Genomic DNA, 18290 nt, shown 5'->3' on the forward strand with positions numbered 1-18290 from the left:
GATGGTGTCGAGCTTCTTGAGTGTTGTTGGAGCTGCACTCATCCAGGCAAGTGGAGAATATTCCATCACACTCCTGACTTGTGCCTTGTAGATGGTGGAAAGGCTTTGGGGAGTCAGGAGGTGAGTCACTCGCCGCAGACTACCCAGCCTCTGACCTGCTCTCGTAGCCACTGTATTTATATGGCTGGTCCAGTTCAGTTTCTGGTCAATGGTGACCCCCAGGATATTGATGGTGGGGGATTCGGCGATGGTAATGCCGTTGAATGTCAAGGGGAGGTGGTTAGACTTTCTCTTGTTGGAGATGGTCATTGCCTGGCACTTATCTGGCGCGAATGTTATTTGCCACTTATGAGCCCAAGCCTGGATGTTGTCCAGGTCTTGCTGCATGTGGGCTCGGACTGCTTCATTATCTGAGGGGTTGCGAATGGAACTGAACACTGTGCAGTCATCAGCGAACATCCCCATTTCTGACCTTATGATGGAGGGAAGGTCATTGATGAAGCAGCTGAAGATGGTTGGGCCTAGGACACTGCCCTGAGGAACTCCTGCAGCAATGCCCTGGGGCTGAGATGATTGGCCTCCAACAACCACTACCATCTTCCTTTGTGCTAGGTATGACTCCAGCCACTGGAGAGTTTTCCCCCTGATTCCCATGGACTTCAATTTTACTAGGGCTCCTTGGTGCCACACTCGGTCAAATGCTGCCTTGATGTCAAGGGCAGTCACTCTCACCTCACCTCTGGAATTCAGCTCTTTTGTCCATGTTTGGACCAAGGCTGTAATGAGGTCTGGAGCCGAGTGGTCCTGGCGGAACCCAAACTGAGCATCGGTGAGCAGGTTATTGGTGAGTAACTGCCGCTTGATAGCACTGTCGACGACACCTTCCATCACTTTGCTGATGATTGAGAGTAGACTGATGGGGCGGTAGTTGGCCGGATTGGATTTGTCCTGCTTTTTGTGGACAGGACATACCTGGGCAATTTTCCACATTGTCGGGTAGATGCCAGTGTTGTTGCTGTACTGGAACAGCTTGGCTAGAGGCGCAGCTAGTTCTGGAGCACAAGTCTTCAGCACTACAGCTGGGATGTTGTCGGGGCCCATAGCCTTTGCTGTATCCAGTGCACTCAGCCGTTTCTTGGTATCACGTGGAGTGAATCGAATTGGCCGAAGACTGGCTTCCGTGATGGTGGGGATTTCGGGAGGAGGCCGAGATGGATCATCCACTCGGCACTTCTGGCTGAAGATGGTTGCAAACGCTTCAGCCTTGTCTTTTGCACTCACGTGCTGGACTCCGCCATCATTGAGAATGTGGATGTTTGCAGAGCCTCCTCCTCCCGTTAGTTGTTTAATTGTCCCCCACCATTCACGACTGGATGTGGCAGGACTGCAGAGCTTTGATCTGATCCGTTGGTTGTGGAATTGCTTAGCTCTGTCTGTAGCATGTTGCTTCCGCTGTTTAGCATGCATGTAGTCCTGAGTTGTAGCTTCACCAGGTTGGCACCTCAATTTTAGGTACGCCTGGTGCTGCTCCTGGCATGCTCTTCCACACTCCTCATTGAACCAGGGTTGATCCCCTGGCTTGTTGGTAATGGTAGAGTGAGGAATATGCTGGGCCATGAGATTACAGATTGTGGTGGAATACAATCCTGCTGCTGCTGATGGCCCACAGCGCCTCATGGATGCCCAATTTTGAACTGCTGGATCCGTTCTGAATCTATCCCATTTAGCACGGTGGTAGTGCCACACAACACGTTGGATGGTGTCCTCAGTGCGAAGACGGGACTTCATCTCCACGATGGTCACTCCTACCAATACTGTCATGGACAGATGCATTTGCGACAGGGAGATTGGTGAGGACAAGGTCAAGTAAGTTTTTCCCCTCGTGTTGGTTCGCTCACCACCTGCCGCAGGACCAGTCTAGCAGCTATGTCATAGAGTCATACAGCACGGATAGAGGCCCTTCGGCCCATCGTGTCCGCGCCGGCCAGCTTCAGGACTCGGCCAGCTCGGTCAGTAGTGGTGCTACCGAGCCACTCTTGGTGATGGACATTGAAGTCCCCCACCCAGAGTAAATTTTGTGCCCTTGCTACCCTCAGTGCTTCCTCCAAGTGGTGCTCAACATGGAGGATGACTGATTCATCAGCTGAGGGAGGGCGGTAGGTGGTAATCAGCAGGAGGTTTCCTTGCCCATGTTTGACCTGATGCCATGAGGTCCAGAGTCAATGTTGAGGACTCCCAGGGCCACTCCCTCCTGACTGTATATCACTGTACTGCCACCTCTGGTGGGTCTGTCCTGCTGGTGGGACAGGACATACCCAGGGATGGTGATGGAAGAGTCTGGGACGTTGGCTGAAAGATATGATTCTGTGAGTGTGGCTATGTCAGGCTGTTGCTTGACTCGTCTGTGGGACAGCTCTCCCAATTTTGGCACAAGTCCCCAGATGTTAGTGAGGAGGACCTTGCAGGGTCGACTGGGCTTGGTGTTTTGCCGTTGTCGTGTCCGGTGCCTTGTGGTCCGTCCGGTTTTATTCTTATTATAACTTTTCGTAGCGAGATTTTACAACTGAGTGTCTTGCTAGGCCATTTCAGAGGGCAATTAAGAATCAACCACATTGCTGTGGGTCTGGAGTCACATATAGGCCAGACCGGGTAAGGACGGCAGGTTTCCTTCCCTAAAGGACATTAGTGAACCAGATGGGTTTTTACGACAATCCGGTCGTTTCATGGCCATCATCACTGATACTAGTATTTTAATTCCAGATTTTTATTTAATTAATTGAATTTAAATTCGCCAGCTGCTGTGGTGGGATTTGAACTCATGACTCTGGATTTTAGTCCAGGCCTCTGGATGACTAGCCCAGTAACATAACCACTATGTTACCATACCCTTCAATATCTCACCCAGTCTAATCCCACTCTCCTACTCACTCCCCACACCCTTTAATATCCCACCCAGTCTAATCCCACTCTCCTGCTCACTCCCCATACCCTTTAATATCCCACCCAGTCTAATCCCACTCTCCTGCTCACTCCCCATACCCTTTAATATCCCACCCAGTCTAATCCCACTCTCCCCTCACTCCCCATACCCTTTAATATCCCACCCAGTCTAATCCCACTCTCCCCTCACTCCCCATACCCTTTAATATCCCACCCAGTCTAATCCCACTCTCCTGCTCACTCCCCATACCCTTTAATATCTCACCCAGTCGAATCCCACTCTCCTGCTCACTCCCCATACCCTTTAATATCCCACCCTGTCTAATCCCACTCTCTCCCTCACTCCCCATACCCTTTAATATCCCACCCAGTCTAATCCCACTCTCCTGCTCACTCCCCATACCCTTTAATATCCCACCCAGTCTAATCCCACTCTCCCCTCACTCCCCATACCCTTTAATATCCCACCCTGTCTAATCCCACTCTCCCCCTCACTCCCCACACCCTTTAATATCCCACCCAGTCTAATCCCACTCTCCCCCTCACTCCCCATACCCTTTAATATCCCACCCAGTCTAATCCCACTCTCCCCCTCACTCCCCACACCCTTTAATATCCCACCCAGTCTAATCCCACTCTCCCCCTCACTCCCCATACCCTTTAATATCCCACCCAGTCTAATCCCACTCTCCCCCTCACTCCCCACACCCTTTAATATCCCACCCAGTCTAATCCCACTCTCCCCTCACTCCCCATACCCTTTAATATCCCACCCAGTCTAATCCCACTCTCCCCCTCACTCCCCATACCCTTTAATATCCCACCCAATCTAATCCCACTCTCCTACTCACTCCGTACCCTTTAATATCCCACCCAGTCTAATCCCACTCTCCCCCTCACTCCCCATACCCTTTAATATCCCACCCAGTCTAATCCCACTCTCCCCCTCACTCCCCGTACCCTTTAATATCTCACCCAGTCTAATCCCACTCTCCCCCTCACTCCCCATACCCTTTAATATCCCACCCAGTCTAATCCCACTCTCCCCCTCACTCCCCGTACCCTTTAATATCCCACCCAGTCTAATCCCACTCTCCCCCTCACTCCCCATCCCCTTTAATATCCCACCCAGTCTAATCCCACTCTCCCCCTCACTCCCCGTACCCTTTAATATCCCACCCAGTCTAATCCCACTCTCCCCCTCACTCCCCATACCCTTTAATATCTCACCCAGTCTAATCCCACTCTCCCCCTCACTCCCCATACCCTTTAATATCCCACCCAGTCTAATCCCACTCTCCCCCTCACTCCCCATACCCTTTAATATCCCACCCAGTCTAATCCCACTCTCCCCCTCACTCCCCGTACCCTTTAATATCCCACCCAGTCTAATCCCACTCTCCTGCTCACTCCCCATACCCTTTAATATCCCACCCAGTCTAATCCCACTCTCCTGCTCACTCCCCATACCCTTTAATATCCCACCCAGTCTAATCCCACTCTCCCCTCACTCCCCATACCCTTTAATATCCCACCCAGTCTAATCCCACTCTCCCCCTCACTCCCCATACCCTTTAATATCTCACCCAGTCTAATCCCACTTTCCCCCTCACTCCCTTTTGTTTTTAGTTATTCAGGGAGATTTGGACGCTTTTCCTTTCCCCCTTGTGGGAATGTGTGTACTCTGCACCCAAACTATTCCCTTTTTGAAGGCCTCCCATTGCTAATTTACTGTTTATAGAATCATGAAATCCTAGAATGGTTACAGGAGAGAAGGCAGCCATTCGGCCCGTCGAGCCCATGCCGGCTCTTTGTGAGAACAATCCAGTCAGTCCCATTCCCCCGCTCTTTCCCCGTAGCCCTGCAAATTTTTTCCCTTCAAGTATTTATCCAATTCCTTTTTGAAAGCCACGATTGAATCTGGCTCCACCTCCCTTTCAGGCATCGCATTCCAGGTCCTAACCACTCACTGCGTAAAAAAGTTTTTCCTCATGTCGCCTTTGGTTCTTTTGTCAATCTTAAATCTATGTCCTCTGGTTCTCGTCCCTTCCACCAATGGGAACAGTTTCTCTTTATTTACTTTAATCTGGACCCTTCATGATTTTGAACACCTCTATCAAATCTCCTCTCAACCATCTCTGCTTTAAGGAGAACAACCCCAGCTCCTCCAGTCTATCCACCTAACTGAAGTCCCTCATCCCTGGTACCATTCTAGTAAATCTTTTCTGCACCCTCTCTAAGGCCTTCATGCCCTTCCTAAAGTGCGGTGCCCAGAACTGGACACAATACTCCAGCTGTGGTCAAACCAGTGTTTTATAAAGGTTCAGCATAACTTCCATACTTTTGTACTCTCTGCCTCTATTTATAAAGCCCAGGATCCCGTATGCTTTTTTAACCAATTTCTCAGCCTGTCCTGCCACTTTCAATGATTTGTGCACAAATACCCCCAGATAATCTTTGTTTCCGATCCTCCTGGGCCAAATCTCCTTTCAGATCACTGAAATTAGCCCTCCTCTACTTGAGTCTCTTCACCTTTGATTGTTCCTTGTTCCTTTCCAAAGCTACTCTAAACCTAATGATATTGTGATCACTTACTTGAACATCGCGATCAACAGGTTAAGCAGCAGGATGTTGGTGAAGAGCAGGTAGAGACAGAGTAGGATGGTGGTTATCCACTGAGGGAAGATTGGAGCACCACCACCATCATGTTCAGGACACTTTGGATGGTAAGGGTCACTGCCATTCACACTGCACTGACTGAGGTCAAAACCTGAATCTTTATTGAGGAAACAAACAATGTTGATAAGAGTTAGTTGATAACTGTAACTAGTACATCCATAAACAAGCAGATAGCATAATGACTGTAGCAATTAAAGAACGACCAGAGAGAAGGTGAAAGGTGAGTGAGGTGCTTAAACATCTCTGCGTTTCGTGGAGGACCTGGAGTCCACAGGACAATCTCCGGCCGCCCAAAAGCACAAACAAGGGTTTATTTTTTCTCCAAAGATTCCCCTCCATTCCCACAGGGTCTCTAAGGACCAAGGCCCATAGAATTATACAATGTTCCAGAATAGAAACAGGCCCATCGAGTCTGTGTTGGTGTTTATCCCCACACGACCCACTGAATCTAAACTCTCACTCCCCATACCCTTGAATATTCCCACCCAGTCTAATCCCACTCTCCTGCTCACTCCCCATACCCTTTAATATCTCACCCAGTCTAATCCCACTCTCCTGCTCACTCCCCATACCCTTTAATATCCCACCCAGTCTAATCCCACTCTCCTGCTCACTCCCCATACCCTTTAATATCCCACCCAGTCTAATCCCACTCTCCTGCTCACTCCCCATACCCTTTAATATCCCACCCAGTCTAATCCCACTCTCCCCTCACTCCCCATACCCTTTAATATCCCACCCAGTCTAATCCCACTCTCCTGCTCACTCCCCATACCCTTTAATATCCCACCCAGTCTAATCCCACTCTCCCCCTCACTCCCCATACCCTTTAATATCCCACCCAGTCTAATCCCACTCTCCCCCCTCACTCCCCATACCCTTTAATATTCCCACCCAGTCTAATCCCACTCTCCTGCTCACTCCCCATACCCTTTAATATCCCACCCAGTCTAATCCCACTCTCCCCCCTCACTCCCCGTACCCTTTAATAACTCACCCAGTCTAATCCCACTCTCCTGCTCACTCCCCATACCCTTTAATATCCCACCCAGTCTAATCCCACTCTCCTGCTCATTCCTCATACCCTTTAATATCCCACCCAGTCTAATCCCACTCTCCTGCTCACTCCCCATACCCTTTAATATCCCACCCAGTGTAATCCCCCATCCTGCTCGTCCCCATAGACTTTAATATCCCACCTAAACCAATCCCACTCAGCAATTATTTTCTTTCACTCCTTTTGTTGTTTGTCCTATTAAAAATCTCGGGATGTGTATGTCACTGGCAAGGCCGGCATTTATTGTCCATCCCTAGTTGTCCTGAGCAGGTGGTGTTGGGCCTTCTTGAACCACTGATAGCAGTTTGATATAACTGGGGGTTTGTTAGGCCACTTCAGAGTCAACCACATTGGTGTGGGACTGGAGTCACATATAGGCCCAGACCGGGTCAGGGCGGCAGGTTCCGTTCCCTGAAGGACATCAGTGAACCAATTGGGCTTTTAGGACAATCCGACAGCTTCACGGTCACTTTTACTGAGACCAGCTCTTTATTGCCAGATTTTAAAAGTCTGAATTCAAATTCTCAAACTGCCCTGGTGAGATTTGATTTCATGTTCTCGGAATTATTAGTCCAGTAACAGAACCAACATGTTACCATGCCCTCTCTGAAAGTTCTTGCCTCTCCTCCCCTGAAGGCACTGATTCTGACTGGGATATATCTCCATGGGCCCTCGCACCCATGTGATACTCGATGGTGAGTGACAGGTGGTAATGGGCATTACATCCAATCCCGAATCTTGTCCTCAGCCTCGGTAACAGGAGTCAGTGAGCTGATATTTCCCCTTCTCCAATCTAGGAGCACTGAGGCGAATTGCTGTGATCCAATTGGCACCCAGCTCAGTCTAGGCTGGGATGGGACCTGCTGCTGAGACAGATGGAGTTTGAGTGCTGGTGCAGCCTTTAAAAGGCTACAACTGGCTAAAGGGGGACATGACTTCCTGGAGAGCTGAAGCCACAGGTGGAAGACCATCTGAAGGAGGAGCAGCCTCGTCTGGTGGGATGGGAGGGAGTCAGGAACGGCATCTAAATTCTCTGATACGACCAGCGAACCTCTGCAGACTGAAGTAAGGGCTCAAACAGAAAGACCCCTGGGGATGAGGGCAGGCAGCCCCATAAATAAAAGGGTTGTTCAGGCCCGGTACTGGGACATTGCAGAAAGAGTTCGTGCAACCTCTAGCACCTCAAGAACTGCCACTCTGTGCAGAAAGAGGATTACTGACCTCCCACACTTGGCCAAGGTATGTCAAGGCTCTGCTGCTGTTTCACAGCCCGTGCCAGGTGTCAGCTGTGGCTCAGTGGGTAACACTCTCGTCTCGGGGACAGAAGGTCACGGGATCGAGCCCCACTCCAGAGATTTGTCGTACATTATCCAGGCTGACACTCCCGGTGCGGTACTGAGGGAGTGCTGCACTGACTGAGGTGCCGACTTTCGGATGATATGTTAAACCGAGGCCCTGTCTGCCCTCTGAAGTGGATGTAAAAGATCCCATGGCCACTATTTCGAAGAAGCGCAGGGGAGTTCCCTGCGGTGTCCTGGCCAATATTTATCCCTCAGCCACCGGAACTAGAACAGATTATCTGATTATTGTCACATCGCTGTTTGTGGGATCTTGCTGTGTGCAAATTGGCTGCTGTGATTCTTATATTATAACAGTGACGACACTTCAAATTATTTCATTGGTTGTAAAGTGCTTTGGGACGTCCTTAGGTTGTGAAAGGCATGATATAAATCATACAATCAGAAAAAGGTTACAGCACGGAAAGAGGCCATTCGGCCCATCGAGTCCACGCGGCTCTATGCAAGAGCAATCCAGCTAGTCCCACTCCTCCGCCCTATCCCCGTGGCCCTGCAAACTTTTTCCTTTCAAGTACTTATCCAGTTCCCTTTTGAAGGCCATGATTGAATCTGCCTCCACCACCCCCTCGGGCAGTGCATTCCAGATCCTAACCACTCGCTGTGTAAAAATGTTTTTCCTCATGTCACCTTTGGTTCTTTTGCCAATCACCTTAAATCTGTGTCCTCTGGTTCTTCACCCTTCCGCCAATGGGAACAGTTTCTCTCTATCTACTCTGTCTAGACCCTTCATGATTTTGAATACCTCGATCAAATCTCCTCGCAAGGAGAACATCCCCAGCTTCTCCAGTCTATTCACATAACTAAAGTCTCTCATCCCTGGAATCTTCTCATAAATCTTTTCTGCACCCTCTCATATCTTTCCTAAAGTGTGGTGCCCAGAACTGGACACAATACTCCAGTTGTGATCGAACCAGTGTTTTATAAAGGTTCAACATGACTTCCATACTTTTGTACTCTATGCCTCTATCTATAAAGCCCAGGATCCCGTATGCTTTTTTAACCGCTTTCTCAACCTGCCACCTTCAACGATAAATAAAAGTTTTTTCTTCACTCGGGTGATCTCACTACAACCAATTGAAGAGTGAGCTTACAGCTGACATCATTAGGGATCTCTCCAAATATCATTTGGTACGGCTGGTACACAACCCCTTGGAATATCCAGTCCAGACGTTGCTCGTTGTGGATAAGGATGCCCTGTTTGGCGACACCATAAGCCACCATCGCCAACAACAGCAAGAACAGAAAGAAGAAGATATCCTTCATCTACAGAGAAAAGGAAGCATGTTATATCCCAGGAAAAGGTCCTGAACACATCTTATTTCCAGATTATGTCTTTACCACTCTCCTCAAGGAGTTAGCCTTGACTACAGTACAGGTCCATAGGCAGCAGATGCCATTGAGAACCTTGGCCAATGAGCCATTCTTCATGTGTGGGCCATGGGGAGCACCTTTTCAATAATCAACAGTCAAAAACAAAGTAAGCTGTCAAAGAACCACACGTTTTAAATATACCAAAATAATGTATTCTCACTCAAAGAAATATACCATGTAACAAACATTGTAACATCAAAGTGACTTCTCACATGCTCTGTTTTCAACTATTTACTTCAAATCTGAATTTAACTCCCTCATTTTTTCTCTCCCTGCCTTATAAGAATATAAGAAACATAAGAAATAGGAGCAGGAGTAGGCCATTCAGCCCCTCGAGCCTGCTCCGCCATTCAATCAGATCATGGCTGATCTTCAACCTCAACTCCACTTTCCTGCCCAATCCCCATATCTCTTGATTCCCGTAGAGTCCAAAAATCTATCGATCTCAGTCTTGAATATATTCAATGACTGAGCATCCACAGCCCTCTGGGGGAGAGAATTCCAAAGATTCACAACCCTCTGAGTGAAGAAATTCCTCCTCATCTCAGTCTTAAATGGCCGCCCCCTTATCCTGCGACCATGGACAAAGTCAGCATGGCTTTATGAAGGGGAAGTCATGTCTGACAAATTTGCTTGAGTTCTTTGAGGACATAACGTACAGGGTGGATAAAGGGGAACCAGTGGACGTAGTGTATTTAGACTTCCAGAAGGCATTCGACAAGGTGCCACAGAAAAGATTATTGCTCAAGATAAAGAATCATTGGATTGGGGGTAATATTCTGGCATGGGTGGAGGATTGGTTATCTAACAGGAAGCAGAGAGTTGGGATAAATGGTTCATTCTCGGACTGGCAACCAGTAACCAGTGGTGTTCCACAGGGGTCGGTGCTGGGTCCCCAACTCTTTACAATCTATATTAACGATTTGGAGGAGGGGACCGAGTGTAACATATCAAAGTTTGCAGATGATACAAAGATGGGAGGGAAAGTAGAGAGTGAGGAGGACATAAAAAACCTACAAGGGGATATATACAGGCTGGGTGAGTGGGCGGAGATTTGGCAGATGCAATATAATATTGGAAAATGTGAGGTTATGCACTTTGGCAGGAAAAATCAGAGAGGAAGTTATTATCTTAATGGTGAGAAACTGGAAAGTACTGCAGTACAAAGGGATCTGGGGGTCCAAGTGCAAGAAAATCAAAAAGTTAGTTTGCAGTTGCAGCAGGTGATCAAGAAGGCCAACGGAATGTTGGCTTTTATTGCTCGGGGGATAGAATATAAAAACAGGGAGGTATTGCTGCAGTTATATAAGGTATTGGTGAGACCGCACCTGGAATACTGCATACAGTTTTGGTCTCCATACTTAAGAAAAGACATACTTGCTCTCGAGGCAGTACAAAGAAGGTTCACTCGGTTAATCCCGGGGATGAGGGGGCGGACATATGAGGAGAGGTTGAGTAGATTGGGACTCTACTCATTGGAGTTCAGAAGAATGAGAGGCGATCTTATTGAAACATATAAGATTGTGAAGGGGCTTGATCGGGTGGATGCGGTAAGGATGTTCCCAAGGATGGGAGAAACTAGAACTAGGGGGCATAATCTTAGAATAAGGGGCTGCTCTTTCAAAACTGAGATGAGGAGAAACTTCTTCACTCAGAGGGTGGTAGGTCTGTAGAATTTGCTGCCCCAGGAAGCTGTGGAAGCTACATCATTAAATAAATTTTAAACAGAAATAGACAGTTTCCTAGAAGTAAAGGGAATTAGGGGTTACGGGGAGCGGGCAGGAAATTGGACATGAATTTAGATTTGAGGTTAGGATCAGATCAGCCATGATCTTATTGAATGGCGGAGCAGGCTCGAGGGGCCGATTGGCCTACTCCTGCTCCTATTTCTTATGTTCTTATGTTCTTATGTTCCCTAGTTCTAGACTCTCCAGCCAGGGGAACAGCTTTCCCCTCCCATTCTCTCTCATTCCTCCTCTCTCCCTGCCTCATTTCCCTTTCCCCTCCCATTCTCTCTCATTCCTCCTTCATCACTGTTTGTTTCTCTCTCCTTTTCTCTGTCCTGACCTCTCCCATTCCCTGTTTTTATTCCCTTTCTCTAAATCCATCTCTTTTGTTTCTTTCATCCAATTACCTCTTCCTCCCCATTCCCCATTTCCTCTCTCTCTTTGTCCCTCTCATTCTCTGTTTCCCCATAGTCCTTTTCCCCTTTCCTCCTTTCTCTGAATCACTCTCTCCCTTTCTGATTCCTTCTTTAATTTCTCCTCTCTCATTCCCTCTTTCTTTCCCATTCTCTCTCCCTCTTTCATTAATTTCCTTTCTCTAATTCCCTCTCTCTCATTCCCTCTCTTGCTCATTCCCTTTTTCCTCCCCTTCTCTCATTCTCTCTCTTCCTTCCCTCACTGACTCATTCCCACTTTCTTTCTTCTTTTTCTCATTCCCTCTTTCCTTCCCTCTCATAGCACACACAGAATGGACACACAGAGCATACAAACATACATAGTACATACACACGCACAGCACACGGACACATAACATGTGCTCAACATGCACACCCATAACACATCCAGACAGCGCACACACACAGCACATGCACAGAACACACACATGCACTCATCAGGTTCAAGTACCGCCCATGCATGTATCACACACGTGTATCACACACGTGTATCACACACGTGTATCACATAGCCTTACCATCATTTCCACCATGATGATTTTTGGCCCAAGGGTTTTGCTGACAGTAAAAATATGCATTACTCTGAGACAGTAAATGATGAAATCCAGGCACAAAATGATCCTTCCCTGGTAGAAAGTTGAAGGAAACCACCTGAAAGTACAAACATTTTCAAACTATTACACATAGAATGGACACTTTACCCATAACCCGCCTCACACAGCGACAGATACAGTGACCCCCAGATCCCCGTTACCAATCGTCCTTGGATATGGGAGTGGTACCAGAGGACTGGGATAAGGATAAACCTGGTAACTACAGGCCAATCAGCCTAACGTCTGTGGTGGGTAAACTACCAGAGACCATTGTCAAGGACAGAATTAATTCTCACTTGGAGAAGCAAGGGTTAATAAAGAACAGCCAGCATGGATTTGTTAAAGGCAAATCGTGTCTCACTAACCTGATGGAGTTCATTGATAAAATATCAGAGTGGGCTGATGAAGATAGTGCAGTAGATGGACTTTCAAAAGGCATTTGATAAAGTGACACATAATCAACATATTCGGAAAATAGAAGCACATGGGATTAAAAGGACGGTAGTAACTTGGGTACGTAATTGGCTAGGGGACAGGAGGCAGAGAATAGTGGTGAAGGGATGTTCTTCTGATTGGAGAGATGGATGCAGTGGGGTCACCCAGGGGTCGGTATTAGGACCATTGTTTTTCTTGTTATATGTAAATGACCTGGACTTGGGTATAGGGAGCATAATTTTGAAGTTTGTGGATGATATAAAACTTGGCAACGGAGTAAATAGTGAGGAGGATAGTAACAGATTTCAGGAGGACAGAGACGGACTGGTGAAATGGGCAGACAGACGGCAGAGGAAATTTAATGTGGATAAGAGTGAAGTGATGCACTTTGGGAGGAACAACATGAAGAGGCAGTATAATCAAAATGGTGCTAATTTGAAGGGGTACAAGAGCAGGGGGACCTGGGGGGACATATTCACAAATCACTGAAGGTGGCAGGGCAAGTTGATAAGGTGGTTAAGAAAGCGAATGGGATATTGGCTTTGTAAAAAGGGGCATTGAATACAAAAACAAGGAAGTCGTGCTAAACCGTTACAAATCACCGGTTAGGCCCCAGCTGGAATATTGTGTACAATTCTGGGCACCGCACTTTAGGAAGGATGTGAAGGTCATGGAGAGGGTGCAGAAGAGATTAAACAAGATGATACCAGGGATGAGGGACTTCAGTTATGTGCAGAGAGTGGAGAAGCTGGGGTTGTTCTCCTCAGAGGAGAGAAGGTTAGGGGGAGATTTGATAGAGGTGTTGAAAATAATGAGGGGTTTTGATAGTTTCTCTCTGCTTGGTCTGTTATCTCTGGCAAGTGGGTCAGTAACCAGGGGTCAGAGATTTAAAACAATTGGCAAAAGAATGAGAGGGGAAATGAGGAGGGTTTTTTTCACGAGGAGGGTTGATAAGATGTGAAACGCATGGCCTGAAAGGGCGGTGAAAGCAGATTCCATAGGAACTTTCAAAAGGCAATTGGACATGTCCTTGAAGAGGACTCATTTGCAGGGTTATGGGAAAAAAGCCGGGGTGTGGACGAAATTGGACAGCTCTTCAAAGAGCCAGCACAGGAACGATGAGCTGAATGGTCTCCTCCCGTGCTGCAAGATTCTATGATTCGATTCCACCCATAACAGGCCTCATACAGAGACACTCACAGACACCCCCAGATCTCATTATTCATAACCTACGGTGCCCTCCCCACTGGAATTGAAAGGTCCAGGCGAAACAGGGGGGAGCCAGGTTCCAAACCAAATTTCAGGTCCCTCCTGGTGGAAATTTGTGTTCACCCTCTCCGACCTCAGGAATTTTGGGACGACACTAAAATCACAGAAAGGAAGGAGAGATTGAAGTTTAGGGGGAGGATGGTGGGTGGGGAGTGATCGAGGACTGGGCTGGAGCAGGTTGAAGTTGAGGGGGAGGATGGTGGGTGGGGAGTGATCGAGGACTGGGCTGGAGCAGGTTGAAGTTGAGGGGGAGGATGGTGGGTGGGGAGTGATCGAGGACTGGGCTGGAGCTGATTGAAGTTGAGGGGGAGGATGGTGGGTGGGGAGTGATCGAGGACTGGGCTGGAGCAGGTTGAAGTTGAGGGGGAGGATGGTGGGAGGGTGGGGAGTGATCGAGGGTTGGGCTGGAGCAGGTTGAAGTTGAGGGGGAGGACGGTGGGAGGGTGGGGAGTGATCGAGGGTTGGGCTGGAGCAGGTTGAAGTTGAGGGGGAGGACGGTGGGAGGGTGGGGAGTGATCGAGGGTTGGGCTGGAGCAGGTTGAAGTTTAGGGGGAGGACGGTGGGAGGGTGGGGAGTGATCGAGGACTGGGCTGGAGCAGGTTGAAGTTGAGGGGGAGGACGGTGGGAGGGTGGGGAGTGATCGAGGACTGGGCTGGAGCAGGTTGAAGTTGAGGGGGAGGACGGTGCGAGGGTGGGGAGTGATCGAGGACTGGGCTGGAGCTGGTTGAAGTTGAGGGGGAGGATGGTGGGTGGGGAGTGATCGAGGGTTGGGCTGGAGCTGATTGAAGTTGAGGGGGAGGACGGTGGGAGGGTGGGGAGTGATCGAGGGTTGGGCTGGAGCAGGTTGAAGTTGAGGGGGAGGACGGTGGGAGGGTGGGGAGTGATCGAGGACTGGGCTGGAGCAGGTTGAAGTTGAGGGGGAGGACGGTGGGAGGGTGGGGAGTGATCGAGGGTTGGGCTGGAGCAGGTTGAAGTTTAGGGGGAGGATGGTGGGAGGGGAGTGATCGAGGACTGGGCTGGAGCTGGTTGTTCAAAGGCGAGAGTACAAACGGTAAATTGACACCTTCAGGAACATGTGACTGGGAAGAGCCAGCAGATATCAAAGTGGGAAAGTGCAGCGGAGGAAGCTGGGAACTGATGTGGGCAATGAGGGAAGGAATAAGGGAGAAAGTGTAAATCTACCAGCAGATCAGGGACAGAAAAGGGTCCAGCAATCAGGTGAAGGGGCTCAGAAACTGGCCAACAGAAGTGAGGTGAAGACTGTGGGGGTTGGAGCTCAGAACGTGGAAATATTTCACAAATATATGGAAAGAAAGGGAAAGAATCAGACCTTGAAAGGTCAAGTGACGGAGATCCTGAATAATTCCCTTGTGCCTGTATTGAGGGAGAAACCATGGGATACATTCCCAATACAAAGGAACAGGATTTGGTCATTCAGCAAATTGAGCCTGTTGCTCCATTCAGTTCGATCAAAGCGGATCTGGACCTCCACTCCACATGTCCGCCTTTGCTCCAAATCCCCAGAAGGATCAGTCCAACAAAAACATATCGATCTCAGTCTTCAAAATTTCAATTCACCCCCAGCATCCAGAGCCTTTTTGGGGAGAGAGTTCCAGATTCCCAACAGACTTTGTGTGAAGAAGTGTAAGGAAAGGATGAAACAGAATGAACAGTTGTACCAATGTTATACAGCGATTGACCGATCTTGATACTGTAGGAATGTTCACCTCCAGTATTTGACTGTGAAGCACGATGGTTGGAGAACAATTAATGCACCACTGGGAAATTGATCCAGGGCCCGGCCAACAGCAATGGTCAGTTAAAGAGTGAGAAGGGAGAGAGTGTGAAACAATGTGATTAACAGAGTGAGAAGGGGGAGAGTGTGAAACAATGTGATTAACACAGTGAGAAGGGAGAGAGTGTGAAACAATGTGATTAACAGAGTGAGAAGGGAGAGAGTGTGAAACAATGTGATTAACACAGTGAGAAGGGGGAGAGTGTGAAACAATGTGATGAACACAGTGAGAAGGGAGAGAGTGTGAAACAATGTGATTAACAGAGTGAGAATGGAGAGAGTGTGAAACAATGTGATTAACAGAGTGAGAAGGGAGAGAGTGTGAAACAATGTGATTAACAGAGTGAGAAGGGAGAGAGTGTGAAACAATGTGATTAACACAGTGAGAAGGGAGAGAGTGTGAAACAATGTGATTAAGACAGTGAGAAGGGAGAGAGTGTGAAACAATGTGATTAACACAGTGAGAAGGGAGAGAGTGTGAAACAATGTGATTAAGACAGTGAGAAGGGAGAGAGTGTGAAACAATGTGATTAACAGAGTGAGAAGGGAGAGAGTGTGAAACAATGTGATTAACACAGTGAGAAGGGAGAGAGTGTGAAACAATGTGATTAACACAGTGAGAAGGGAGAGAGTGTGAAACAATGTGATTAACACAGTGAGAAGGGAGAGAGTGTGAAACAATGTGATTAACACAGTGAGAAGGGAGAGAGTGTGAAACAATGTGATTAACAGAGTGAGAAGGGAGAGAGTGTGAAACAATGTGATTAACACAGTGAGAAGGGAGAGAGTGTGAAACAATGTGATTAACACAGTGAGAAGGGAGAGAGTGTGAAACAATGTGATTAACACAGTGAGAAGGGAGAGAGTGTGAAACAATGTGATTAACACAGTGAGAAGGGAGAGAGTGTGAAACAATGTGATTAACACAGTGAGAAGGGATAGAGTGTGAAACAATGTGATTAACACAGTGAGAAGGGAGAGAGTGTGAAACAATGTGATTAACACAGTGAGAAGGGAGAGAGTGTGAAACAATGTGATTAACACAGTGAGAAGGGAGAGAGTGTGAAACAATGTGATTAACAGAGTGAGAAGGGAGAGAGTGTGAAACAATGTGATGAACACAGTGAGAAGGGAGAGAGTGTGAAACAATGTGATTAACACAGTGAGAAGGGAGAGAGTGTGAAACAATGTGATTAACACAGTGAGAAGGGATAGAGTGTGAAACAATGTGATTAACACAGTGAGAAGGGAGAGAGTGTGAAACAATGTGATTAACAGAGTGAGAAGGGAGAGAGTGTGAAACAATGTGATTAACACAGTGAGAAGGGAGAGAGTGTGAAACAATGTGATTAACAGAGTGAGAAGGGGGAGAGTGTGAAACAATGTGATTAACACAGTGAGAAGGGAGAGAGTGTGAAACAATGTGATTAACACAGTGAGAAGGGAGAGAGTGTGAAACAATGTGATTAACACAGTGAGAAGGGAGAGAGTGTGAAACAATGTGATTAACACAGTGAGAAGGGAGAGAGTGTGAAACAATGTGATTAACAGAGTGAGAAGGGAGAGAGTGTGAAACAATGTGATTAACACAGTGAGAAGGGAGAGAGTGTGAAACAATGTGATTAACACAGTGAGAAGGGAGAGAGTGTGAAACAATGTGATTAACACAGTGAGAAGGGAGAGAGTGTGAAACAATGTGATTAACACAGTGAGAAGGGAGAGAGTGTGAAACAATGTGATTAACAGAGAGAGAAGGGAGAGAGTGTGAAACAATGTGATTAACAGAGTGAGAAGGGAGAGAGTGTGAAACAATGTGATTAACACAGTGAGAAGGGAGAGAGTGTGAAACAATGTGATTAACAGAGTGAGAAGGGAGAGAGTGTGAAACAATGTGATTAACACAGTGAGAAGGGAGAGAGTGTGAAACAATGTGATTAACACAGTGAGAATGGAGAGAGTGTGAAACAATGTGATTAACACAGTGAGAAGGGAGAGAGTGTGAAACAATGTGATTAACACAGTGAGAAGGGAGAGAGTGTGAAACAATGTGATTAACACAGTGAGAAGGGAGAGAGTGTGAAACAATGTGATTAACAGAGTGAGAAGGGAGAGAGTGTGAAACAATGTGATTAACACAGTGAGAAGGGAGAGAGTGTGAAACAATGTGATTAACACAGTGAGAAGGGAGAGAGTGTGAAACAATGTGATTAACACAGTGAGAAGGGAGAGAGTGTGAAACAATGTGATTAACACAGTGAGAAGGGGCAGAGTGTGAAACAATGTGATTAACACAGTGAGAAGGGAGAGAGTGTGAAACAATGTGATTAACATAGTGAGAAGGGAGAGAGTGTGAAACAATGTGATTAACAGAGTGAGAAGGGAGAGAGTGTGAAACAATGTGATTAACACAGTGAGAAGGGAGAGAGTGTGAAACAATGTGATTAACACAGTGAGAAGGGAGAGAGTGTGAAACAATGTGATTAACAGAGTGAGAAGGGAGAGAGTGTGAAACAATGTGATTAACACAGTGAGAAGGGAGAGAGTGTGAAACAATGTGATTAACACAGTGAGAAGGGAGAGAGTGTGAAACAATGTGATAAACACAGTGAGAAGG

At 47.5% G+C, this 18290-nt stretch overlaps 1 protein-coding gene across 1 annotated transcript in view; it reads right to left on the reverse strand.

Moving 5' to 3' along the window:
* The window catches only part of LOC137323418 (transient receptor potential cation channel subfamily M member 2-like), a 199687-nt gene extending 187452 nt beyond the window's left edge, over positions 1–12235 (reverse strand). The window contains exons 1-3 of the mRNA XM_067986895.1: positions 12103–12235; positions 9126–9297; positions 5536–5716 (exon numbers count right to left, since the gene is read on the reverse strand). Of these exons, the coding sequence (XP_067842996.1) occupies positions 5536–5716; positions 9126–9297; positions 12103–12162 (413 nt within the window). The 5' untranslated portion in view covers positions 12163–12235. The remainder of the gene's footprint in view (positions 1–5535; positions 5717–9125; positions 9298–12102) is intronic.
* Positions 12236–18290: the final 6055 nt, after the last annotated feature.

Source organism: Heptranchias perlo, chromosome 7 (genome assembly GCF_035084215.1).
Source record: "Heptranchias perlo isolate sHepPer1 chromosome 7, sHepPer1.hap1, whole genome shotgun sequence".
NCBI classification, from domain to species: domain Eukaryota; kingdom Metazoa; phylum Chordata; class Chondrichthyes; order Hexanchiformes; family Hexanchidae; genus Heptranchias; species Heptranchias perlo.